The 23,114-nt window shown below is 48.1% G+C and overlaps 10 protein-coding genes across 11 annotated transcripts; 5 read left to right on the top strand and 5 right to left on the bottom strand.

Moving 5' to 3' along the window:
- Positions 1 to 319: 319 nt before the first annotated feature.
- FOXG_13214 (uncharacterized protein) lies at positions 320 to 1,519 on the bottom strand. The gene has a single exon (XM_018393169.1). The coding sequence runs from the start codon at positions 1,496 to 1,498 to the stop codon at positions 392 to 394; it is 1,107 nt and encodes a 368-aa protein (XP_018252381.1). The 5' UTR covers positions 1,499 to 1,519; the 3' UTR covers positions 320 to 391.
- Positions 1,520 to 1,851: 332 nt separating this feature from the next.
- FOXG_13213 (uncharacterized protein) lies at positions 1,852 to 3,802 on the top strand (the record flags this gene model as incomplete). The annotated part of the gene is made up of 3 exons (XM_018393168.1): positions 1,852 to 1,944; positions 1,989 to 2,291; positions 2,343 to 3,802. The coding sequence occupies 3 exons, from the start codon at positions 1,852 to 1,854 to the stop codon at positions 3,114 to 3,116; spliced, it is 1,170 nt and encodes a 389-aa protein (XP_018252380.1). The 3' UTR covers positions 3,117 to 3,802.
- A 283-nt stretch (positions 3,803 to 4,085) lies between these two features.
- FOXG_13212 (uncharacterized protein) lies at positions 4,086 to 5,410 on the bottom strand (the record flags this gene model as incomplete). The annotated part of the gene is made up of 3 exons (XM_018393167.1): positions 4,086 to 4,657; positions 4,747 to 5,135; positions 5,193 to 5,410. The coding sequence occupies 3 exons, from the start codon at positions 5,408 to 5,410 to the stop codon at positions 4,086 to 4,088; spliced, it is 1,179 nt and encodes a 392-aa protein (XP_018252379.1).
- Positions 5,411 to 5,692: 282 nt separating this feature from the next.
- On the bottom strand, positions 5,693 to 7,011 carry FOXG_13211 (uncharacterized protein). Its single transcript, XM_018393166.1, has 4 exons — positions 6,637 to 7,011; positions 6,348 to 6,589; positions 6,024 to 6,271; positions 5,693 to 5,952 (listed from the first exon to the last, which is right to left on the bottom strand). Exons 1-4 carry the CDS (start codon positions 6,989 to 6,991, stop codon positions 5,889 to 5,891), a joined length of 909 nt encoding a protein of 302 aa, XP_018252378.1. The 5' UTR covers positions 6,992 to 7,011; the 3' UTR covers positions 5,693 to 5,888.
- A 280-nt stretch (positions 7,012 to 7,291) lies between these two features.
- FOXG_21104 (uncharacterized protein) lies at positions 7,292 to 9,983 on the top strand. The gene is made up of 3 exons (XM_018401445.1): positions 7,292 to 7,664; positions 7,718 to 8,787; positions 8,843 to 9,983. The coding sequence occupies exons 1-3, from the start codon at positions 7,492 to 7,494 to the stop codon at positions 9,136 to 9,138; spliced, it is 1,539 nt and encodes a 512-aa protein (XP_018252377.1). The 5' UTR covers positions 7,292 to 7,491; the 3' UTR covers positions 9,139 to 9,983.
- A 2,031-nt stretch (positions 9,984 to 12,014) lies between these two features.
- On the top strand, positions 12,015 to 14,113 carry FOXG_13210 (uncharacterized protein). Its single transcript, XM_018393165.1, has 3 exons — positions 12,015 to 12,547; positions 12,600 to 13,779; positions 13,830 to 14,113. Exons 1-3 carry the CDS (start codon positions 12,128 to 12,130, stop codon positions 13,943 to 13,945), a joined length of 1,716 nt encoding a protein of 571 aa, XP_018252376.1. The 5' UTR covers positions 12,015 to 12,127; the 3' UTR covers positions 13,946 to 14,113.
- A 733-nt stretch (positions 14,114 to 14,846) lies between these two features.
- On the top strand, positions 14,847 to 16,766 carry FOXG_13209 (uncharacterized protein; the record flags this gene model as incomplete). The annotated part of the gene is made up of 1 exon (XM_018393164.1): positions 14,847 to 16,766. One exon carries the CDS (start codon positions 14,847 to 14,849, stop codon positions 16,764 to 16,766), a length of 1,920 nt encoding a protein of 639 aa, XP_018252375.1.
- Positions 16,710 to 18,602, bottom strand: FOXG_13208 (uncharacterized protein). Of its 2 annotated transcripts, XM_018393162.1 has the most exons (10): positions 18,328 to 18,602; positions 18,245 to 18,276; positions 18,096 to 18,194; positions 18,007 to 18,048; positions 17,888 to 17,954; positions 17,799 to 17,839; positions 17,538 to 17,747; positions 17,154 to 17,484; positions 17,017 to 17,099; positions 16,710 to 16,958 (listed from the first exon to the last, which is right to left on the bottom strand). In XM_018393162.1, the coding sequence occupies exons 1-10, from the start codon at positions 18,439 to 18,441 to the stop codon at positions 16,925 to 16,927; spliced, it is 1,053 nt and encodes a 350-aa protein (XP_018252373.1). In that variant the 5' UTR covers positions 18,442 to 18,602; the 3' UTR covers positions 16,710 to 16,924. The 2 variants fall into 2 exon arrangements, with proteins under 2 accessions (XP_018252373.1, XP_018252374.1); XM_018393163.1 differs by lacking the exon at positions 18,245 to 18,276 and having other exon boundaries at positions 18,096 to 18,214.
- A 596-nt stretch (positions 18,603 to 19,198) lies between these two features.
- Positions 19,199 to 19,513, bottom strand: FOXG_21103 (uncharacterized protein; the record flags this gene model as incomplete). The annotated part of the gene is made up of 3 exons (XM_018401444.1): positions 19,199 to 19,236; positions 19,288 to 19,362; positions 19,405 to 19,513. The coding sequence occupies 3 exons, from the start codon at positions 19,511 to 19,513 to the stop codon at positions 19,199 to 19,201; spliced, it is 222 nt and encodes a 73-aa protein (XP_018252372.1).
- Positions 19,514 to 20,873: 1,360 nt separating this feature from the next.
- Positions 20,874 to 22,992, top strand: FOXG_13207 (uncharacterized protein). Its single transcript, XM_018393161.1, has 4 exons — positions 20,874 to 21,094; positions 21,143 to 21,200; positions 21,250 to 21,942; positions 21,988 to 22,992. The coding sequence occupies exons 1-4, from the start codon at positions 20,887 to 20,889 to the stop codon at positions 22,592 to 22,594; spliced, it is 1,566 nt and encodes a 521-aa protein (XP_018252371.1). The 5' UTR covers positions 20,874 to 20,886; the 3' UTR covers positions 22,595 to 22,992.
- The last annotated feature ends 122 nt before the right edge of the window (positions 22,993 to 23,114 follow it).

The raw sequence follows: 23,114 nt of genomic DNA, 5'->3' as shown, positions 1-23,114 counted from the left end.
TGTCCGTTTTGGGTAGTTAGTTTGCCGAGGATCGGAGCGTGGAACGTGGTCTTGCGACAGCTGAGCCGATTTTATCCATGAGACCATGCGAAAATGTTGTCATTCGGAGGTCAAGCATGATGAAACAGAGAATTTAAGACGGAAAGTCCCGAGTCGCAAGCGAAGACCGCAGGGATCGCTGTTATTGATCCCGTTCGATGAAGAAAAATGATGGATGACTACCCTGAAGTGACTCAAGATACAGGCAGATAGCGCAGAAAGGTTCAACATTTTGTAAAGTCCTTCTTCACGCAATTTAGATAACTTTTCTTATCTAGATCTTCTGAAGTATCGCACTTCTTCTATACGGCGATGGTATCACTATCTAATAATGTTCCCTCATTGTGCCATCTCACTCTCCAATTTCCACCACTAACTTAGAACAACTGACACCTTGGGACATTCTGTCTAAAGCACTGTTGAGGAAGCCCAAACCCTTCCCTACAACCGTTGGCTCGGGGCTTGGTTTAACGCTTCCATTGGATAACGTCTTACTTAGGTAAGTACCAATCCAATAATTGAACTGCTCCAGCCTTTTCTCTTCAACCGCCGACGGCATCACAAATATCACTTCGACTCCATCAACGTCTTGCGCGTCCGCTGGAATCCAAGGTGCCGACCCAAGCTTGGTCGTTGTCTTGCCCTCTGCTGGGTCTGAATGAACAAATTCCTTCAGCACAGCCTGACACAAAGAAAGTTGCCCTGTCGCGAGGAAACAATGTCGAATGACTAGCGCGTCTTCTTTTGCGGCGGAGATGATTGACTCAACAACCTTTGAGTCTTTGTAATCGAATACACGATCGGCACCAAGTGAGCGTATATAATCGTGATTTGCCGGTCCAGCAGTAGCATACACAGCTGCAAAGGGAGACTTGGGATCCTTGCACATTAGATGACCTGTTTGTACGCCCATGGTGCCGATGCTGGATGATGCGCCCCAGATAAGAAGCGCTTCTTTCTTCTCAACCTGACCTAGATCTTGGGAAGGAAGTTCAGCATAAGATCTGGGAATTCCCATCATATCCCATGCGCTAAGAGGTACTTGGACAGAAACAGGCAACGTCGCAGCATGATTCCACGACATGTTCTGATTAGGAAGACGCACAACATGCTGCCACGGAACAAGACATTTCTCTTGGAAAGGACCATAGTCTGGAGCGCATCCTCTCCAGGCGGAGGCAGAATAAGCAGCAACTCGAGTGCCGGGTTGGAAGCCACCATCACCAGCTGGAACGTTTTCGCCGACTTCTAGTACCAAGCCCGACATGTCGAAGCCTATAACGGTGGGATAATCTGTTATAAAAAGACCTTGATCGCGCATGATGACGTCTGCTGGGTTGAGAGCGACGGACTTGACGGCGATGAGAAGTTCATCTGGCCCTGGCTTTGGAGTGGATCGGGTTCGTACGTGGAAGGGTTGGCCTTTTCCTGGGCAGATAGCGGCAAGATGAGTAGACATTTTGACTGGTAATAGAGGTTATCTAAGAAATGAATGGTAAATAGTAAAGATGAATGGTCATGATATATTTGAGGGAAATGTCTTCCTTATAACTCAATTACAGCAATTGCATGAGGTTTTCCTCAAATCATATTGATCTATTCGCGATAATACCCAGAGTTCTTGGATCGTCAACCCGCCAATCAAATCGCCGTGCAGCCGCAAAACAGCTAGCGTGTGAGAGCCTCCAGCCAAGTTGAGGTTAGCGCATCGCGAAAATAGATCGTACCTCGAGTTCCTGTCAGCTCAGGGTCAAATTCTCTCAATGATGACAACATTCCGCGATTTCTGAAAGTTAGTAGAACGTTGTGGAAATGTCTTCCAAGTGCGTGGACCATATGCGCCCGAAGAAACCTGCACGGCGGTCAAGATATGGATGCCGGAATTGCAAGCTGAGAAAACTCAAGGTTGGTCTCCTCAACTCATCAATACTTCAACTAACCATTCTTAGTGTGACGAGAGCAAACCTCGCTGCAAAAAATGCAGCTCATTCGGAGTACTCTGTAACTTTGGGCTGAACATCCCTGATCTTCACCCGATCACTTCCGACACTGTGAGGGCCGTGGTTCGATGCAGGCCAACGCCCCAGAGACCTGTCGCGAGTGCGATATGGACCTCTGATGAGTATACTATCTATCAATTGAATGCAAAATGTCAAGATTTTGTAACGAGATACTATGCGCGAAGTCTCTTGACGCCGGATGATGAGAACATGATCAACGTCAATCGGAGCTTGTTTAAACTCGCCTTCACTGTAAGAGCCACTCGCCGACTGTGTCCATGTAGGCTAAGTTAATTGGCACAGAACCCATGTTTGATGCACGCTTCTCTAGCAGTGGCGCTTACATACGATCGCTACCTAAACACCTCATCAAGCTCTCCCCGGAGTCTGGAAGAATGCTACCACTGGTCACAAAGCACAGCGCTCTTTAACAAGAAGTTACGCGAACCTGTCAAGACGCAGGACAAAGACCCGATATGGGGTACAGCAGCTGCTCTCGCCGTCTTGACGTTCTCGTCACCTGATGCGTACAGACCTGAAGATTCGTGGCCTCTGAAGACTGGCGACGACCACCTCGATTGGGTGTCCATGATCAGTGGAAAGATGTCGCTGTGGAATATGGTGGACCCTCTACGAAATGACAGTCTGTTCCGCGTCATGGCTGTTACGATTGCGCAGATGCAAGCGCCATTACCCGACGTTGGTGTAGAGGGAATACCCGAGGCGCTGGCGAGTATCTGTCAATTGAACCAGACATCTACGTCGGAGAGCCCTTACTTCTACGCTGCGCATGCAGTTTCACAGATCCTTTATCTACCGGATAGCGAGGTTACAACAGGTCAGACACAGCTCTTCACGCACAGAATTGAAGGGCCCTTCAAGGAACTACTACTTTCCAGGGACCCTGTCGCGTTATTGCTGTTATATATATGGTATCGCAAGGCAGGACGGAGTATATGGTGGGTCGAGCTTCGAGCGAGGGTGGAATGTCCGGCAATCTGTCTGTATCTACGGCGCTTTCACGCGGATGAAGTCGCGGTGCATGCCTTGCTTCAGAGCGACATCACAATCAGATGAGGTGTCGGTGCGCTGGTTCGGAGGATGCTCTGCGACAAGGCAAGGGACAGGTCGCGCAATCGAATGGACATGGACGTGTGTCGAGGCAGAAGAGTTGCGTCGTGAAAGGCTGCGGCGTCCCCGGTTTGTTGTGCGATGACGAGAGTCGGGCAAGCTCTGTCACACGGAACACGCAAGGAAGGGATCATGCGTTCCTGACACTGGTGCTCGAAGGCGCGGCATCGGCGAATGGCATCACACGAACGCCAAAGGTGCTAGCTGAAGGCGCAGACGGCCGCCGCGGTACTCCAATCCTGTTCGCTCCATGTTCTCTCGGTCGGTCGCGGCGCTCAGTGTGTTGTCGTCTCGCTCGAGATTGTCAGGCAACAGATGGGGATTAATGCGGCGCCGATTTGGTGGGCTCGGTAGGAACACGCTGGGTCAAAGGCTTGGTCGGGGCGAGCGGAGCTGCGATGCGCCGTATCAAATGACGGCGAAGTTCGCAATTGCAGCGGCAGCGCGATGTTCATTGTGCCGGTCGCATCGAGTAGAGCGGCTTAATGGTAGTGGCATGGCGCGCTTTGCGGCCGCCAAGGACAAAGTGGGTGCGTCCTCAGTTTCGCGGTTGGGCTTCGTTGCTGGAATTTAATAGCCCTTGCTTGTTGCGCAACCCGAGCCGTAAAAGATAGCAAAAGAAATGGCCATAGCTAATGGTCCTCTTGGTGAGTGCCAGTCAATTCGACAGCCCCAGACCGTGAATCTCCACGACCGAAAACCGTGGACAGGCGTCACGTGCTGAGTCATGTGAGACCATTAATGGAATGGGAACCTCCAGTCAATCAGGAATACCTCAATAATTCGCATGGCTTTGATCAAGGACGAAGACAATGATGGATTCGAATATATAAGCTGATTGATCATCTTTCAATTGGTTCATGATCTTTCAATCCAGCTTGAAGCGAGATGAAGCGCCGCTATCTACAAATTGATTCACTGGATCTTCAAAGATCCATCCTTCGAGATCTGCTCTATAAACTCCTCAAAGTCCTTCAACAACTCCTCTGGCCTTTCCAAAGCAGCAAAGTGACCTCCTCGCTTATGATCTCTCCAAAACACCAGATTTCCTGTCGTCTTCACCCAGCTCACAGGAATAGGAGCAAGCTCAAACGGGAACCAGCTATAACCCAATGGCTTGCTGATCTTCCACTTCGGGTGATCGTGCGCACCGGGGTAATCTGGGTCGAAGCGTTGGCGGTATGGAAAGATTGACGTAGGAAAGCTGTCTGTCAGCCAGTACAGAGAAACCGAGGTAAGAATTTCCTCCAGCGGAGGATCTTCGTCGCTCCAGCTTAGGAACTTCTCGCCGACCCAGGCTAAGAGCGCGAGGGGCGATGACGAGAGGATGAGGCCGATGGTGCTTGGTCTTGTGGCGTGCATCAAAGCGTAGGCGGTGCCCAGCTTGTCAAAGTCCTTTGCACGTTCGAGACCTTTCTTTTCTGCATCTGAAACTTCGCCCTGCGCAGTTGCGGGCTCGGACATGAGGCAGAAGTTGAGATGAGCAGCTATAGATGTTAGTCGTATCCTTCAACCTTGCGGACGATTCGCATCTTGATGACATACCTTTACACTCATCGTAAGTAGCTGCGAGTACACGAGAAACCCTGCTTCCCAATATCGCCTCCTTGAGCGATATAACCACTTCCAAAACCCAGCTGAACCATGAGGCTGTTCACGATGCGGGAAACATCTCTGATGCCGAAGTCCTTGTCCAGCGGCGGCTTATCCGAGAAAGCATAGCCGGTGAGAGACGGAACAATGACGTGATAAGGGAGTGTTTCGGGGGTGTACTTGTCTTTGAGAATGGACAGGATCTTCAGAAACTCTAGAAAGCTACCCGGCCAGCCATGAAGCATGACCACGGGGACGGCATCGGGTTTAGAGGAGAAGAGACCCGTGAAGTGGACGGTGAAATCTCCCTTCTCGTCCTTGATGGGTACAGTCCAGTGGTTGAAGGTATTAATGTGCTTTTCCGCAGCGCGCCTGTTTAAAAGGTCAGACCTCAGCAATGCAAGTTTAGAATCAAACGGTGCAACATACCAGTCAAAGTCAATCCAAGCAGCTTTCGCATCAGTTAGCCACTGATGACTAACGCCATAATTATGTTCTTTCTGCGTCGATTCGTAGGTCGGCGGTCCGACTCTTCCCAGCTTCACAAGCTCCTTGAGCTCATCGACCCTGTCATCCGTGATGGAGACTTGGAAAGGCGTTGGCTGAACCTTAGCGCCCGAAGGAATCTTTGCATAACCGTCTGACATTTTTAAGGCGTAATTTATTTTCAGATTAAGTGTTCTTTTTTGTTCCCTTGTTAATATCACTGCGCTCGGAGGGGTTTAAGAAGTGACTGATTAATATGTAGTCAGTAGGGCGTGCCTGTCTTGCTGATAAATATGACCTCATTTTTGCAACCTTGCCCAAGTAGGGAACCTCGGGTGGAGAAACAGGTTGTATACCAGAGCCACCACCTCGCACCCAGCAATTCGTGATCAATAACGTTAGGCTTGGCAATATCATTATACTATGAAACTTGAGTAATTCATTGCCACATTGTGAGATTCGGGGTTTGGCATATCTGTGGGCTAACAATAGTTGCATTAAGACGGCTCTACACCAGCCTGTTCATGGTGCACTATCTATTGCCGCACGACATCGTTTTAAGCTTCTCTCAATCTCTATAATACCTTGCATTCTAAAGGACCATTTTCAACTAGAATTGCCCAAGGATAGTTCCAGCCTCTATGTACACTTGCAACCCGATTGATCTCCATTGCCGACAAAGACCACCAAGACAGCCGCATAACTGGTTTCTTACATATCAGCATATCAAGTCACTCGCTATAGCCCTTAAAGGTCAGGCGGGATAGTACTTACGCCGCGCTTCCTGCAAATATCTCTGCTCGTTTTGCATTTGTGATCAAACCTATGCTCAATGCAAATAGTATCGTAAACCCGCATATAGTACCAAGAATTGCTGGTGGTGACTTCACGTAGTAGAGACTGCTTATCGAGCCAACTAACAAGGCCATCGCGAGTAGTATGTTGACAAGAGCGACTGTAATCATGATTGATCGTTCGTCAAAACGGCTGATCCGATGCCGGCCGTCCCTGGATAGTTCTTCCTGATTCCAAAATCTTCGCATCAGTGAATGATTCTCAACCAACTGCAACAGTATTCAAGAGGATAATGAAACGCACTCGACCTGGCCAGTAGGCCCGGAGCAATTTTGATAATGGATCAACAGCTGCTGGAGCTTTGAGGGAGACGAGATCCTGCGCCTTATCAAGGTAATCATTCCCTCTCCCACCTAGTATTGGATTTGGCTTGCGCCCATCTCGTCTTAAAGGACCCCCATGAAGCTCGTTTCGAGCCACTTCAAGGGCCCGTTGGTCAGGGCCGTGGAGCAGAGATATTCTGCCCTGTAGATCTAGCGCTTCATCTATACGAGAGTAAGCAGAAGCTTATAGTTGGGTCTATTCCACATACGATATTCTTTAATCTTGACGCGGAGCTGATTTACTAACTCCAGCATCTCTTTTGCTTCTGGTTTGCCCGCCTTGGCCTGTTCGTTCATCATTTCCCATGTTTCTGCAGCTTGCTCTAATGCAGTGTCGTTGCTAGCTTCAACTTGCTTATCCCAGGCCTTCAATCTGCCTTCGATGCTTAATAATTCACATTGCAAATAAAGAAGATTTCGAGCACTTGTTTCTCCGAATTTTCGAAAAACCAGCAGTTCTTGATCTCTGTCTGAAACGATCCAAGACGATAGTGCTGAGAATCCTAGTGGGGGTCGAGTTGCAGCCTGGCCTGCATTCATCTCAATATCAAAGACCTTTCGCATCCGTGTAGAGTTCACAGTCACCAGACAGAGAGAGTTAAAAAAAAGAAAACCTCAAATCCGCCGGAAATCACAATCAGAAATCAGGAAATGGGCTGCTCCGTTAGTTTTCGGAGTTGGGCCTACGGCCTGATGCTGGCCACCCTCCAATGACGTGTCAAATTACAATTTACAATCACAAAACACCAGATAACATCTCTTCAAAGAATATGAGGGGTACAAGTTGAATCAGCCCAACAAGAAGCCTGACAACAGTGCAGCTCAAGTACAGCCACCAGCGCCCCGACACATAGCACTCGAATACCCACAAGTCGCTCCCTTCTCAGTTACAAAAGTATTTCTGTTTTCCTGCATTTTCGCCAAACAATATCCAGATCAGCGTATTGACACTCTCCTACAAGGAGACTACTTGTTCCTTCTGAACGTTAAACCTATTCTATCACCCGAAATAAACTTGGCACTATTACGATGCATCATTTGCTCCTCTAATCAGCGCGCCCCCCATGGTCCCTGATTCCCATCTTGAGGGAAGCTCTCAGATACGGGGTGGAATTCCTCGGCTTCTTAAGCCAGTAACAGATGTTACTGCAAGCAATGGTCTCTGGAGAGATCGTCTGCTCGATGAATTCATTCAAGGGCCCAGTGCTGCCCAGGTTCCCTCATTCAAATCACCTATGTACGTATTTGCATCATCACTCGTACGCTATCAGCTGCTAACCTTTATACAAGCCGCAATGCGCTGAGAAGTGTCTATCTGGCGAACCCAATTTGGAAAGGAGCTTTCCCATGGCCTGCCCACAGAAGGACGAATCCGGTGTCTTCTGGTGAATCGATAGACTACAAAGCGGAAGACATCAAAGCATTCCTTAGCCCATATCGAGCCGATTCAGTGTTTCATACTGGCGGGTATAATTACTTGGCCTCTGAGCAACTGGCTCAGACCTATTCCAGTGGATCAACAGACTACACGGTGAAAGTATTGGTTGGGCCAGACAGATATCGAATCAAATATCGAATAGATGCCTTACCTGACACTGGCGCGAAACGTAACTTCGTTTCCCAGCAACTTGTCGACTCACTTGGACTAGTGCCCAAGGACCTTGCTAACGAGAAATTCCGGCTACCCTCTGGGGCAACAATTAAGTCTTGTGGTACGGTAAATATCCCATTCACTTTCTGGGGAGAAACAAAGTATCACTTGCTTGACTGTTGTATTCTCCCTAAATGCACTCAAGACCTCATCCTGTGCCAATATTTCCTGAAAACCACAGGTACTCTGACAAAATACACCCATCGAATTACAAAATCATTGAGAGACCTTGGCACTCGACTTAGGTTCAATCTTATCGAGGACGATACGTGTTGCTTTCAGGGAAGCTTTGATGACATTCCTTCCTCTGCTCTGGCTGACACGGGCTGTGACGTGATGCTGATATCAACAAACTTTGCTATTCGAAACTCCCTAGAAATTGATAGGAATTCGGAGCACAGGCGTACCATAGAGTATGCTGATGGGTCTCTAGATACCACTTCTGGTATTGTTCACGGCGCTACTTGGCAGTTCCGCAGCTCATGGGATAAGATTACCTGTGAATTCTACGTGCTTGACAAACTCAAAGCAGATATTATATTAAGCAGTCATTTCATTTTTGAGCATAATGTATTTTCGAAATTTGAAGAAGATATAGTCGATACCAGTCTCGTGCCTGGACCAGACTTTGGAGACATTTACAATATTCGACTCATCAGCCACTACAGCTCCGCGCTGCAGAACCTCGAGGCCTCTGCCATTGCCGACAGTACTACTGTAACAGATCTTGGGCTTTAGGGTAGAATGCTAATACTTTATTACAGTGAATTCACCGGGTTCTTTCAGCCCGGAGACAATAAAAAACGAGCGTGTTCGACACGATCAGATTCGGGATGCGATCAATGCTCTTCCCTTGGACCAACAGGACCAGGCTCGCATTGACGAGAGAAACCGGCAAGAAATATGGGACGGCTACCGCAGAAGACATTTTGAAACGGAAGGGGGACCCATCTTTGTCATTCAGCAGGTTGTGGTTGACCGAAAACAACGCTGGTGGAGGAATCGCCCATTTTGGAGCCGGTTGAAAAGGAGAGTGACCAAGTCAATGTTGTGGTTATGACGACTTGAAGCATTCGGTCTGATAAATTGCCACACGCTTTCGTCATGAACAGATGGTTTGAGCTCTTATTCGTTTGCTTGTACCTCTTCTTGACTATTTCCTTTCTGTGTGCTTCTTGCAAGTTTTGGGTTTTTATTTCTCCTCAGTCACAATCTCCGTCCAAAGCTTTGCGCAAATGGGAGAAATCAACACCTTGACGCGCAAGGTAGATACATATTCTGAAGAATATCTGGCTCATCAATCTGACTGACTACCCTTCCTTGGTGCATTCCATCAACAGGCTCGAGATAACTGTGCCGCACCCCCCTCCAGGTTTTCATTTGACATGTTGGTTCTCACCCAACTGCGCCGCAGGGCTTGTCCCACTATTGGGTCGCATGGAGACATCCCCGCCCCATCTGGAGATCTCACTCGCAAGCCTGGGGTAATTGACAGCGAAGCATGTGGCACGAACCTCCGGTGAAGTCTGCATCACATCAAACGTTGCAGTGCAGCATGAGTGATCAACCTTTTCGGTCCTACTAGGCGCCAAGAGATCGTGAATGGATAGTTGCTCGCGCGAAGGATCAACTCCACAGATTTTGGTATGGCGGTTAAAGATCTGCTTGTTGATCTTTTGGGTATGGGGTGCCGAACGTTGGGAAAGTGGGCAAACTTGATGATCTATCCGGAATTGCGGGTAAGAGCCCGCCTATTAGATGATCAAACACTGAAGATCCTTTCAGTATTACTATTGAACTCAAAGGTAATTGGATAGGAGCAGACATTGCATTTGAACAAGTGGGAAGTCGTGTTACCTACCCTGCACATGGAGATTCGATCTACTAGGCCTGCTATTATGGTAGGAACTGTCAAATGTCCCAAAGACTGGGCCAGGAGCCCTTGATAGTTCAATACGACGTTTCTCCATAATCATAGCTTGGCCCACGGTATCGTGCAGCTACTCCGAGCTGTCAAGATCGTCTGAGGCTCAAACTTGCATGATGCTCAACTTGAAAGCTTGCACCAATACAACGGCCTTGTGGCATTATCGAACACCAGCGTCCACCTCGGTTTGGCCCTTGTTAGAGCTACAAATTCGCTATGTCAACCTTAAAGTGTTAAAAATTAGTCTAATGGCTGGGGGCATCGCCTTTCGGCGGTAACATGCCCAACGTCCTGTCGCCTAACAGTTTGGCCTGCCTCACCGCTATACAGCTGCCAAGTCAAGATCCCAATATTCAATCGCCCCTTACATAACTGACATTTCGACTTGTGATACAGTTTGTCTCGCCTTTCGGTCCTTTCTGAAGCGAGCAACCTCTGGTGTTTCCCAAATCTCAAGATCTCAATCTGCCGAGTGCGGGGACAAGATCCAGGAACCCCAAAGCCAATCTTGGCTTCCATCACCACAATCACCATCCAAAAGCATCATGTACGCGTACCGATAGAGATAAACATCACCATCAACGCACAGGCGCGGCCCAAACCCTCGGATTCAGCATAGAGTTTTGGTTTGGCTCCTTGGCGATGCAAGATGCAACAACGGAAAGGTTAAGCGACAGACACTTTGGGGGCTCCAACCCCAATATGTCATCAAGAGGCGGCGCGGACTTGGCCCAAATGGTTGGAGAGCGCATGGAACTCGACCGAGATGCCGAGGATCAGCCAGGGTTGCATTCAAGACAGTTTCAGGGCGCAATAACCTGGGCAACATCAGGCGAGTGTTAGTATCACGTCCATGCTAAATTATTTATCCTCACAAGGCTCAATGTCACGATAACTAAGCCTGTAATGTCATTGATAACGGCAGTCATATCGGCATTGACAAAAACCTGCTGGAATACCGTGAGGAGAAAGCCTAAGATGCTGTTCGTGGCTTGCATAAGCCAAGCTAGCTCACCACTTTTTCTATGCGCTTGGGCCTCCTTTAAAATAAGCTTGTGCAGGAAAAGTCGGGGGCAAACTTTGGGGTTGGCCGCTGTGGGGAAGGAAATCTTCAGTGACACAACCTTGACGACAGAAAAGGCAACGTCGAATGGGGGCCTCAAGGACCTGCTATTGGTTCACGATTAATCCTTGTCCCGCTGTTGACTGAGCCTTTGATCTGTGTGTAGCTGAGGCGCTGGGAACAGCTCTTCGGCGAACCTCTGTATCGGTGTCGTATCAAGTCATGCGGAGAGAAATAAAAAGCATCGACCGTTTTTCGGCTCTGACAGCGAATTTCTCCATTCTTTTAGTCGAGATGGTGTCTCATGACTCAGTCGAGGGAGCTGAGAGCTCAACCTGGTCTAGACTCGCGGGCCAAGAGAGTCAGATACGGAGAACCGGCCAATGGGACATGACACGGCATTTGCCGCACCGTCGCATGGAGGAGGTTAGCCGAGGCCTTTTGCCAGCAACCAGAGGAGTCATTGCCAGGAAATGGGGTTGTTGAGATGCAGCATGCAAGGCATCAGTGAGGGGACAGCACAGTTCCTTCATCAACTAGAGTATTGAGCATCAATATGATTCCCATGAAAAAGAGACGGAATATACTTTTGACAGATCAAGTACCCATCCCATCTGTCAACCTCGTGTCATTTCGTACCCCAGAAATGGACCCCGAGTCCGCGTGGGAACCCCCATGGGGACACCCAAACGTTAATAACAGCTTAACCTTAATCGACTCCATAAAACTACCTGTTTCAGTGCCCTCTCACTCGGATTTCTCTCCGCCGAATTGCCAAGAAAACAGGACATTCGATCCTGGATCAGGAATGGCGCGTCGCCTCGGGTTATTGACACCGAAGTCATTTCGCTGCAATGCGGGGAAGATACGACTGATTGACCAGTGCCCCGTGGGGAAGTACCACCGAGATATCCCTGCCTGATCATCGGACTGGTGTCCACAGAGATGCGGAGTCTTTATATTTATCCTGATATCCCTCCCCCCATTGTTTTTTCCCCAGATCTGCATTCGAGCATCTCTCTCCTCCTCCTTCATCCTTTCTTCTCAAAACTCGAAGCAATGGCGCCTCCGAATGAAACAGCTCACGTGGAAGACGGGCAGAAAGCCCCCGTGCACCACACAGAGTTCTCCGGCTACAACTCACAGGTCGAGCTCATCGAGGCCGCCGTGGCAGCCAGTGATGCAGAGTGTCTGCTCCCCAAAAAGGAGCTCTTCTCGCGATACTGGCCCGCCGTGACGTTCAGTATGCTTCTGAGTGTTGCTTTGGTCATGGAGGGTATGGATGTTGGCCTTATCAACAACTTCTTCGCCCATCCCGCTTATCTCGAGCGTTTCGGTTGGCCTGACGCCAATGGCAAGCAGCATATTTCTACGAAGTGGCAGGGTGCTATTGGTGCTGGAAACAACTGTGGTTCTATTATCGGTCTCTTGATCAATGGTTATCTGCAATCGCGATTCGGCTCCCGACGAGTTTACATGGTATGTCATTTCTCAATCGGTCTCATTTGGGCCCTGCTAATCTCATTATTAGTTCGCAATGTCTCTCATGGCCTGCACCATCTTCGTCCTCTTCTTCGCCGTCAACGTCGAAATGCTCCTAGTCGGTAACCTCCTCTGCGGTATCCCCTGGGGTATCTTCCAGACCCTCACCACCGCCTACGCCGCCGAGATCTGCCCCGCCGCCCTCCGTGGCTACCTCACCGCCTGGGTCTCCATGTGCTGGGGAGCCGGAAGTTTCCTCGCCACTGGTGTCCTCCGTGGCTCTCTCGACCTCAAGGGCGACGCTGGATGGCGAGTCCCCTACGGTCTTCAGTGGATGTGGATTCCTCCTCTGATTACCGTCGCTTTCTTTGCTCCCGAGTCTCCCTGGTACCTTGTCCGTCGCGGTAAGCTTGAGGCTGCCGAGCATGCTCTCCGCCGTCTTGCTCGCAAGGGTCACTACACTGATGAGTCTATGGCTCAGACTCTCGCTCTCATGAAGCATACCAACGAGATGGAGAAGGTTGAGGCCGAGGCTGCTAGCTTCAAGGACTGCTTCACAGGAACTAACCTTCGCCGAACTGGTATTGTCTGCATGGCTTGGGTCATTCAGATTCTCAACGGTCAATCCATCACCAGTTTCGCCGCTATCATGCTCAAGTCTATTGGTATGAGCAACACTATGGCTTTCAACTACAATATGATCATTCAGTCCGTCAACATCATCGCCACTGCTGTTGCCATCAGCCTCATGGGTAGGGTCGGACGTCGAACTTTTTATTTCTATGGTTCTTCTGGTATCGGTGCCTGCATGTTGATCATTGGTATTCTCGGCTTCGTTCCTAAGGTCGACAGTGTTGCTATCGTTACAGCTGCCTTCCTTGTCGTTGTCCAGTGTATCTTCAAGGTCTCTCTCGGTCCCACCACCTACGTCGTCGTTGCTGAGACTGCTTCCAACCGTGTTCGCGCTCAGACCATCGTCCTCGGTCGTGCTGTCTACGTCTGTGGGCAGATCATCGTCCAGCAGCTCAACCCCCGTATGCTCAACTCCAGCAGCGATGCTTGGAACTGGGGAGCCAAGACTGGAATGTTCTACTTCGGTCTCTGCTTCATCTGGGCTGTTTGGATCTTCTTCTTCCTGCCTGAGACCATGAACCGTAGCTTTGCCGATCTTGACTACCTCTTCCAGAAGAAGGTCAACGCTCGCAAGTTCACTTCCACTCCTGTTGACTGTAAGTTATCTCCAATCTCCAGTGATAGATCATCACTAACTATGGAACAGTGTTCGAGATTGTCGGACCCGACAGGACTGCTGATAAGCTTCAGGGTGTTGATGTTGTCACTCCCGTCAACACCAACACTGCTGGTCCCGAGATTGAAGGAACCAAGAAGCCTTAATTGTTCGATGATACTCTGAGTTGATGTAATGGATATTTGGTGATGATTGGTATGACTAGCAAGCGATGTTGATGCATGGGTCCAGCCTATAGTGTTATTCTAGTACCTAAAGAGACTTTGGATACCCAAACATGACATGAATAGCCTCGGTAAACTGTGACAGCCTGGTAGAATGGCGATGGGCTTTGCACAATCAAGGTGAATGTGTTGATATCAGTCATTTTCGTTAAATTCGCCAGTGTGCGGGATCTCAAACTGGGCAATCCGCGTCGTCTCCCTTGCTATCCCAGTCCGGATGAAATCCGTCTTACCCGTTAAGGGATGTATACGAATAGAATTCTGAGGCTCCTGGACTTTCTTCTCGCTATTGAGTTGCGCGACTCGGGACTCAGGAGAGGGAGGACTACGTAGTTGATTGCTGGCCATAAGGTTAAACTTTAGGCTGCTAACACATATGACGCGCACACAATATTCTTTTTCATCATATCAGCTTCTATTTAAAAAGCTTCCGCGATAGCCAATAAATCTTATTATAAGCCCTTAGGGTTTTGCAAAGGAAGAGAGGGAACTTGGACTAGGGCCATTGGCCCCATCGAAGAAAGAATCCGAAGGTCTACCTAAACTTAAACTAAGTATCCATGATGTTTGTGTGAACCTTATAAATTCTCAGCGAGACAGATTGTGAGTTTTCACGTTAAACTTTCAGAGGAAGCCCTGGCATCCAAACACACACGTGCTCTAGAAGTGATAAAAAGCCTAATATTACAAGGGTTTGGACTCTGATAAAGATGCTGACAACTTGTCTTGCCCCTTCAACTTTTCTTTTTCACCTTTCTAAACTCGGCATAGACAGCCTTTACATTGCCAACCTGGATAGTCGACTCCAAAGACCCAGCAAAAGATGATAGGCTTCATCTACGAGGATTTGAGTGGCCTCACTACAGAAGGCTGCACAAAGGCACTACAAAACTACAAAAAGGTACTACGCGAGGCGGGCTTGAACAAGCTATGGGATACGATCCCGGAAGAGATCGAGATGGACTATGAGTCACAAATGGAGAGACGTATTGGAAGCGAGCCACTGATCCCAACTCGAGGCACCAGCCTCTATCAGTTTATACGGCGTCAAAAGGATCAAGTGTCTTCTAGGCTGCTCGAACCTTCGACGTTACAAAGACTCCCCGATGAGATCCTCTTGATGATCGTCTCCTGTATGTCGGACCCAGACGACAAACCATCCCTCTTCACTTTCTTCGCCCTCCGTCAGGTGTCTCGTCGATTCAGACGTCTATTGCAAGCAGAGGATTTTATTACCCACCCTTTCTCCCATAAAGGGTGCTGTCAACTGTGTTCAGATGGTTGCAAAGACAAATACCTATCGCCAATCTGTCCACCGGGTGGTCGCCATTGCTTCGACTATAAGTCCTTTGGCGACGTGCAGAATGAGATCATGGACGGGAATGTGTCTACCGAGGGAAGATGGGGAGCTGGAGGATTTTGTGAGTTCATCAGGAGTTACACCACATGCAAAAACTGCCAGGAAAGCCGGGAGGATAGGATAAAGGCCGGTTATTCAACGACCTGCAAGTTTTCAGCTTGCAATCCTCAGGATTTTCTTCATTGTCACTCCTGCGAGACGGACCACCCTTCCTTGTGCTTTTCCCAAGACCAGGCCAAGCTGCCGAATGGGCGAGTCTGCATTGCAAACGAGGGCTACATCCGAATTTGTGAGCACAAAACACTCACCCGAGCCGACATACAACTTCTTCTGCCTAGCGAGGTGCATGAAGATAGGCCGTTATTCGTAACGAGCTGTGACCATCCCGAGCACAAGGTACCATGTAACTACAACTTCGACTATACCGATCAGGCCCCGAGGGTATTTGCCACCAATTATGGCGGCTGTGGGATTATGCTGCATATTCTGTGGCAAGGGCATTCGGGTAGCGATCGCTCTATCCTCCACCAAAGTGGTTATCTACATCGACACAAGCTCAACGGCTCACTCCGAAAGATTAGGCAGAATGGAGGACAGCTTTTCCTACCACAACGCGGCCCCAATACGCTCCCCGAATGGAACGCAATCTCCGAAATCGACCGCTCAGAAATAGTGTCAACAGAAGAAGACCTTATCAAGCTCCGTGGTGGTTGGGGCTACATGAATCGCCAACGTCGACACAACTTGACATTTTTAGGTCCCGAAAGGATAGCGTGTGGTCACTGTAGGTACGACAAGAGCTGTATTGTTGTCAATTACCATAGGAAGATACGCTTCGCGGATCGGGGCTTGAGCTGTGCGCCTCATGACTGGTTTCATGCCATTGACAGGAAGTCATACGTCTATAATGGACCTGCTGGCGTGCCTGAAGCTTGTAATAACGACGTCTGTCGCAATCACTATGTGGATCAAGAAGATCAGGTTTATCAGAGGATACAAAGCGTCAATCGGCTCTGCGAAATTGGCGACGATCGTTTCGGGAACAAGGCGTGTACGTTGGCAGTCGAAGAGAAGCAGCCTTATGAGGATGATAGACGAACGTTTTGGGAGGATCATGATATTGAGGATCTGGAAGAAGCTCTAGCACCAAGAGAACAACCTCGACGAAATTTCGAGTCAAAAGAGGGTCACAGAACTGAGGAGTCGGAAGAAGCTCTCAAGGGGGCTGATGCTTATATCACGCACCTTACTTCTTCGGAAGAACCTGTCGCCCCAAGCGAACCCCCAACCCGCTTCAACTTGCATACTTTGACGACGACGATACTTGGGGCCTTTAATTGGCAGTATTGGCAAACTGGACGGGCTCAATTCTCAGTTGATTGAGCCAAACTGTCATGGAAATCTAGAATTCGTCGTAAAGAAAACCATTCTTGTAGTTATAGGTCATGTTATGACGCCAAAAGAGCAACTAGACCTAGTCTTGATAAAAATGATAATGCCCCATAGCTGACAATGTCATCATCCTCTCGAGATTCCCTCACCTATTCCTCGGGCTTTTGGCCGTATACAGTGGTTCTGTGAAAATACATGTTAGCCTCAAGAGATAATAGTTTCAAAATTGCTGACAACGTACACCAACACGTATGAGTGAAGCTTTGGGTTCAACAGCTCTTTACGCATCTCCACAAGGAAGACCTGCGCTTTTTCGTACTCCCACTAGAGTTCAACTTGTTAGCTCATTCACAACATAACAATAACCAAAAGACATACTCCTAGAAGCTCCGTCAAGCTGCGGATAGAGAAGCCTTCCAACCCTTGTAGCAGGAACTGTCGGTTCCATGCACCCCACTGCTTGAGATCCTTGTCTTTCGCCCAAGTACCAATAGGCACTTTGACCTTCTTCTCCGTAATATTCTTCAAACCCGCCTTCTCAAATTCGTCGGCGGGGTTCCAGAAGAAAGGATTTCCGATCTTTTCGCCTACTTGCTCAAAGATCTTGACCCATGTCTTGAGCGGAGATTCGGGACTCATGGTATCATCGTCAGCTCTGGCGTCTCCCCAAAGTTCGACGTGCTCGATCCAGCCACCGGGTTTGAGATGCCTATAACCATATCAGAAGAGCTCTGCAAAGATGGAACAAATGATGCAGTTTACCTTTGAGCTTTCTTGAGAAGTTCAGTCCAATCTGGGACAGTCCCAGTCATGTAACGAATGTGAATAAAGTCAAACTTATTCTCAGGAAATGTCCACTCCTTGTTGATATCATCAACTTCAAATCTGCAGTTAGGCGGGATGAAGTTTGGTTGGATCGGCGAGAGATCAACACCGATGACTTCAGCTGATGGGTGCAGGTCTGCCATATCACTGGTACCATCAGTACATTTGAGGCACTCTCGCAGTACCATGGTAACTCACATGGCCCAGATACCGGTGCCGCAGCCGACATCAAGTACGTTCTTAGAGAATCAGTGAATGGAGATCGAACTGGATAAGAAGCGACAAACCTGCGGATTCTTGCCAATCGGAGCTTCATATAACTTGCCATCGAGGACTACCCGAAACAACTCATGACTAAGTTCTGTTAGATAAGAATGAGATTAATGCGTTTCAAAGTAAGACTTGCATCAAATCTTCAGCTTCTTGCTGACGATCGTCATTCGCTCCCCTAATTGCGTCAGTGGCAGTCAAAATTTGCGAATTCTGAGAGCTCACCAGTAGGTTCCATCGCCATATGCATGGAAGCGTCTACCATGAACCCACTTGTAGTTCAAAATGGAAGAGCGCAGGGACTCGGTATCAGTAACATCCGTTCTGGGCCATATTAGCGAAGCCTGTCCCGGTGTCAGTGCATGCCATCTTACGACAAAGAATACGCAGAGTCAGAATCAGTATCCTGAAAGAGTACATCAGCAGGGTAGTAGAACTATATGAAGGTATGACTGACAGGCTGAATGAATCCATCTCGCGCTTGCTGCGCGGGGGTTTCAGCTGCCTCCACAGCCCCGGGAGGAGACTGAGGAGACCTTGGTGACTTGCCAGGAGATTTTGGCGAAGACATCGTGAAAATGGAGGGTAAGCGAAAAAGGCCAAGAGATCTGACTGGTAAAATCTGTTGGTCTCAGTCTGACTGCAGCTTGCAGAAAGGTAAAACGGTTTGTGACAGAAAAAAACTGAGATGGCGGTCAAATTATTTATCTCGCATTGCCTGACTCCCCCACCTATTTCATGCATGGGTGAAGTGTTCGGTGGGGAGGAGGTGTAATGTGAATGGGCCACGGTAGGTTTGATACGACCCTCCCTTTATGAAGATCTTATCCATTTTAATCACCAACCCTGTATCGTTTGAGTGTTAACGGAGCACCTGGGAGCTGGATCAATAGTTTGTTAAATAAATATCAAGTAATATTCACTGATATAGGTTCGAAGATCATAGTTGCAGGAAAATTGGTATTGGATTAACGGTGAGTAAGTGCCTCAGTACATACTAATACAAGAGGATGAGTATCTGATGGCTCTGGTCCCTGGCGATAGAATTTGAGATTGCCCGCAGATTTTGTTATGGGAAGACAAGGCTCGCAAGCCGTTTCTGCAGTGCCATATGTACAAGATATTCCCAGGCTTGAATCGCATTGGAGATTGATACCCTGTCTCGAAGAAAAAGTTGTTGAGACTTGCCCCTTGGCACCCGACGAGTAAGCATTTGTCGTCAAATCAAGCCTACCTTAATCATCTTCATTTAACAGTGCTTCTGGGTCTGAAATGCTTGGTTCATCGTCTGTATCCTCATCGGAGCAACTCGGTCCATTTTCAAATTCCTATGTTCGGGGTGTCGCAGAAGAATAGCCTTCGTCATCTTTTGACAGTCGGTCAGTATATATAGCTTCAGATGAGTGAGAATACATACCCGATTCATCGTCGTTACTTCCGTCAGAGTCCCAAGCCTCGTCATCTGTTTCTGGATCAGGCTGCCAATGATCTTCTATTGGTTAGTACTCGCCTTTAAGTGAAATGGTTTGCATACCCAAGTGTTGTAATTCCTCTACTAAGACATGGAAAAGCCTTTCATAGTTGTTGCCGATATAGGCGAGTATCAAGGCACTGATGTAGCAGATAATACATCCCAATTCCATGATGAAGTCGTGTGGCCCTCCAGAGCTAAGTGTTAATCTCTTGTAAAGACACCGAGTTGCTGAAAAAGCGACGAGAGCAGAGTGAAACCGGACGAGAAAGAAAATCGTGGAGGGAATTACAGGCCGTGGCCTCGGGAAACCTGTATTTATTCATAAATTCTGTCTACCAAGAGAGAATTTTGTTTAGGTTTATAGATAAAAGCTTTATATTGGTCTCTCTTCAGGCCAGGAGTACTGACAAATCAAACGATCCAGAATACCGTTACTGGAAAGCCAGTGACTTCGTATTCGAGCTTACGATAGATTACCTCTAATTTGGGAATTGCTGTAACGATTTGGCATCACACATTTGGAGCTGGTAATTCTCAATCTTGAAACTGAGTTTGATCCGATGAATCTTATTAGCTGTCAGCAACGTGAGCGGATATCAATCGAAAGCTTTTTCTCCTTAAACCTTTGATATCACTGGAGAAAGAAGTGAAGCTTAAGGTCTGATTTACCCATGAGACTTCATCAAATCTCGACTGTAGAGTTTCTTTCCATGGATGCGCTTGTACTGTGAAAGTGAACCGTTGAAGGGTTTGGCACACTCCGGATGTTTCAAAAGCAATGAGATTAGCTACGTTCTGTAGGATAATGTTGACACGTATCAACATTTGTTATACCTTCCAACTTCAGAGAAAGTATCTGCCCTTCCCCCCAGAACCTAGACAGCGTAGCGACAGTCCAATCTTGTCATGCACCTACAGCAGCTACATGAGCTGCTGTAGGAGGAAACTGGATACAAAACGATAAAAGAGTGAAACCACACATTTTTAGTGGTCGGACCCTTTCCCTTATCATCCACTAGGCTAAGACAAGGGAGATTACTGGCCTGTGAGAATGGCATGTCTCACCAAACATATTCCGTCTCCGAGAAAGCGAGTCTTTCAGCCCTGAAAGTGGCCCATTCAGAATATGACAGGTTTTACGAGACATCTGTTAGCAATATGCTCTGCCTGTGAACCCAGATCAGCACCATTAAAAAAGAGTACTGCACTCTCATCCAGATCCGTATTCGCAGTTATTTCCAACCCTGAAGGAGCTCAACACCAAAAGCCACGGCGTTCTCAATCCACTTTTCGTTCTTCCTCACAGTATTCATAATCTGTCCTTATGTCTTAGTAGGAAGGTGGCTAGTGGCCGTCCCTAGGGTGATACTGAGACACATTACAGAGGGTGCCACGTCCATGTCGATCTTCCAAGAAAGTAACACGAGAAAAGGAGTCGAGGAATTTCCAAGTTCGGGGTCCGTATCTATGTTGCCTAACATAAGTATGGCTTGGTCCGCCTTCATCCATAGTCATTATTTTGCGAATAGCAAACGCTGAGAAATGAGTGCGATAACTGTCACGCCAGGCGTAAATGCCACTATCGGGGTTGTGGACACCGAGGGTCCGGTTTTCACTCTGCACTATCAGATCTTGTTCCGTGTCTTGGGGACTTGTTTGGTTGCATATGTTGCTTGGCTGTATTTGTTGAGAATCGGCGCGCTATGGAACTCTCAACTGGAGCCTCCGATGCTGCCATATTGGATCCCTGGTAAGAGCATGCCACCGTACCAGCCAAACATCTAACCCGGACTTGCAGGTATTGGCCAAAATATTTCATTTTTCATAGATGTTGAGAAGCTGTTGGTGGCTGCAAGGTTAGTACTTACGGGGTTGTCTATAACGGTAGTGCTCATTACCATCAAGATCATATTTTCGGATCCCTGCGCAACCCTTCAGTGTTTTAATTGGAGGTCGCCGCACATACGTAATTCTTGACCCTCACGATATTGCCGAGACTCACCAGAAAACGAAAGAGCTACAATTTGACGCCTACATCGACCAGTTCATGGAATATGTCTCAGTCTCCAAAAAGGCCAGAGATATCCTATGGGGAACTACTCTCAGCGAGACATCCTTATCGGTCCCAAATTCTCTTCGATCTTGGATACGAGCAGATATGACTCAAACTTCATCCCGAAAGTTCTACAGCGAAGTCTTATTAGAGCTCGACAGCGTTTTGCAACAGGGGAGCCCTTTCACAACGGGTAAGAGCAGTGAGCATGACATGCTCAAGTGGACAAGTGACATTATCGTCAAGGCTTCCACAAAGAGCTTCTTCGGAAATGCTCTCTTCGAGAAGTCGCCTGGACTTGTCGACCACTTTCGCAGATTCAATCGTCAGACCTGGAAACTCTTGTATAAATACCCGAGATTCCTATCGAGAACAGCTTACGACTCGAGAGACTCTGCAATCGATGGTCTTGAAAGGTACTTCAAGATGCCGCAGGACCAAAGAGGAGATGCGGCTCCGTTTGTGATAAAGGCTGAGGATGAGATGCGAAAACACGGGATAAGCGATCGGGATATTGCTGCTGTTCTGTTCAAGCTATACTGGGCGTAAGTCAATGGTACTATAGCGCAACTCAAACTAACACTGTGAAGCATCAATGGAAACCCATCTGTTCTTGCGTTCTGGCTTCTGGTTCGAACTCTTTACACCCCTAATCTCAAGGAGGATATCAAAAGTGAGGTCGCACCAGCTTTCAAGAATGGTATTCACCACCAACCAGAAATAGAATACCTCAAAGAATGTCCAAAGCTCAACGCGACATATTACGAGGCGATGCGACTCCACAGCGGCTCATCCAGCTTCCGGCGCGTCGTCCAAGACACAACAATCGCTGGCTTCCAGCTCAAAGCCGGGAATGATGTAATGATGCCTTATCGCCAACTCCATCTCAATAAAAAATACTGGGGCGAAAACGCGGAAAACTTTGATATCGACAAGTTCGTTGACAACCCGAAGTTACACTCGGCGAGAACGTATAAGCCATTCGGCGGAGGTACGACGTTTTGTCCCGGAAAGCTTTTGGCGCGGCAAATGGCTCTAGTGTATCTTGCGATCCTTGTCACGCGATATGACATTGAGATTATTGGGGGTTGTGAGGGTCAGCCTTTTCCGGAAGCGAATGATAAAGCGCCGACGCTGGGTATCATCTCTCCGAAACCGGGACATGATGTTAAGATTTTGGTGAGAGATGTTAGTTAGAGCAGACTAACGGCCAGGTACATGGATTCACTGGAAGTTCTTTATCAAAGTTGCCACGTTCAGACCACTATTAAATCGCTCATCTCTTCAATGCAACGCTGAGCAGCATCCAGACCGAGCAGAACCTACCACCTCTCACAAGGCCCCTGCTCAATGTCTCCAATGAATATGCTTAACCAGTTTAAGAGGCGGCTGAATGCAACATCTCCAACTCCTAATTTTCAGCTCTCCGTACCCCTGTAACTATGGCGCGTCTTGGCATGTCTACTATCAACACCCGACGAATCATCATCAACTACAAACGAACTGGCGTCAATATTGGCTGCGTCCAGACCTTGCGCTTAGGGAGAAGTGATCGTCTGCTGCGATATGCACTGGCGTTTTGTACGCAAGGCTGAATGGAAGCATGTTGAGCTGTATAGATTAGTATTTGTAGTCGTGCGACTTATAAACAGATCTAAATCCAAGTACTTGTTCAATAAAGCCGCAATCTGTGAAACGTTACTCAGGTCCAATTTCT

Source organism: Fusarium oxysporum, chromosome 12, assembly GCF_000149955.1.
Source record: "Fusarium oxysporum f. sp. lycopersici 4287 chromosome 12, whole genome shotgun sequence".
Lineage (NCBI taxonomy): Eukaryota > Fungi > Ascomycota > Sordariomycetes > Hypocreales > Nectriaceae > Fusarium > Fusarium oxysporum.
Note: the sequence above shows the minus strand (reverse complement) of the source record. Positions and strands in the feature narration are given on the sequence as shown.

Coding starts and splice junctions, on each gene's coding strand:
- FOXG_13214 (XM_018393169.1), bottom strand. CDS start 1,498: ATGTCTACTCATCTTGCCGCTATCTGCCCAGGAAAAGGCCAACCCTTC.
- FOXG_13211 (XM_018393166.1), bottom strand. CDS start 6,991: ATGCGAAAGGTCTTTGATATTGAGATGAATGCAGGCCAGGCTGCAACT. Junction 6,590..6,636: donor CGTCAAGATTAAAGAATATC/GTATGTGGAATA, acceptor ACTCTCGTATAG/ATGAAGCGCTAGATCTACAG. Junction 5,953..6,023: donor ATATTTGCAGGAAGCGCGGC/GTAAGTACTATC, acceptor GTAAGAAACCAG/TTATGCGGCTGTCTTGGTGG.
- FOXG_21104 (XM_018401445.1), top strand. CDS start 7,492: ATGGTCCCTGATTCCCATCTTGAGGGAAGCTCTCAGATACGGGGTGGA. Junction 7,665..7,717: donor CCCTCATTCAAATCACCTAT/GTACGTATTTGC, acceptor CCTTTATACAAG/CCGCAATGCGCTGAGAAGTG. Junction 8,788..8,842: donor GGCCTCTGCCATTGCCGACA/GTACTACTGTAA, acceptor ACTTTATTACAG/TGAATTCACCGGGTTCTTTC.
- FOXG_13210 (XM_018393165.1), top strand. CDS start 12,128: ATGGCGCCTCCGAATGAAACAGCTCACGTGGAAGACGGGCAGAAAGCC. Junction 12,548..12,599: donor GCTCCCGACGAGTTTACATG/GTATGTCATTTC, acceptor TCTCATTATTAG/TTCGCAATGTCTCTCATGGC. Junction 13,780..13,829: donor CACTTCCACTCCTGTTGACT/GTAAGTTATCTC, acceptor ACTATGGAACAG/TGTTCGAGATTGTCGGACCC.
- FOXG_13208 (XM_018393162.1), bottom strand. CDS start 18,441: ATGTCTTCGCCAAAATCTCCTGGCAAGTCACCAAGGTCTCCTCAGTCT. Junction 18,277..18,327: donor GAGATGGATTCATTCAGCCT/GTCAGTCATACC, acceptor GTACTCTTTCAG/GATACTGATTCTGACTCTGC. Junction 17,100..17,153: donor GCTTGACGGAGCTTCTAGGA/GTATGTCTTTTG, acceptor GTTGAACTCTAG/TGGGAGTACGAAAAAGCGCA.
- FOXG_13207 (XM_018393161.1), top strand. CDS start 20,887: ATGAGTGCGATAACTGTCACGCCAGGCGTAAATGCCACTATCGGGGTT. Junction 21,095..21,142: donor GCTGCCATATTGGATCCCTG/GTAAGAGCATGC, acceptor CCGGACTTGCAG/GTATTGGCCAAAATATTTCA. Junction 21,943..21,987: donor CTGTTCAAGCTATACTGGGC/GTAAGTCAATGG, acceptor AACACTGTGAAG/CATCAATGGAAACCCATCTG.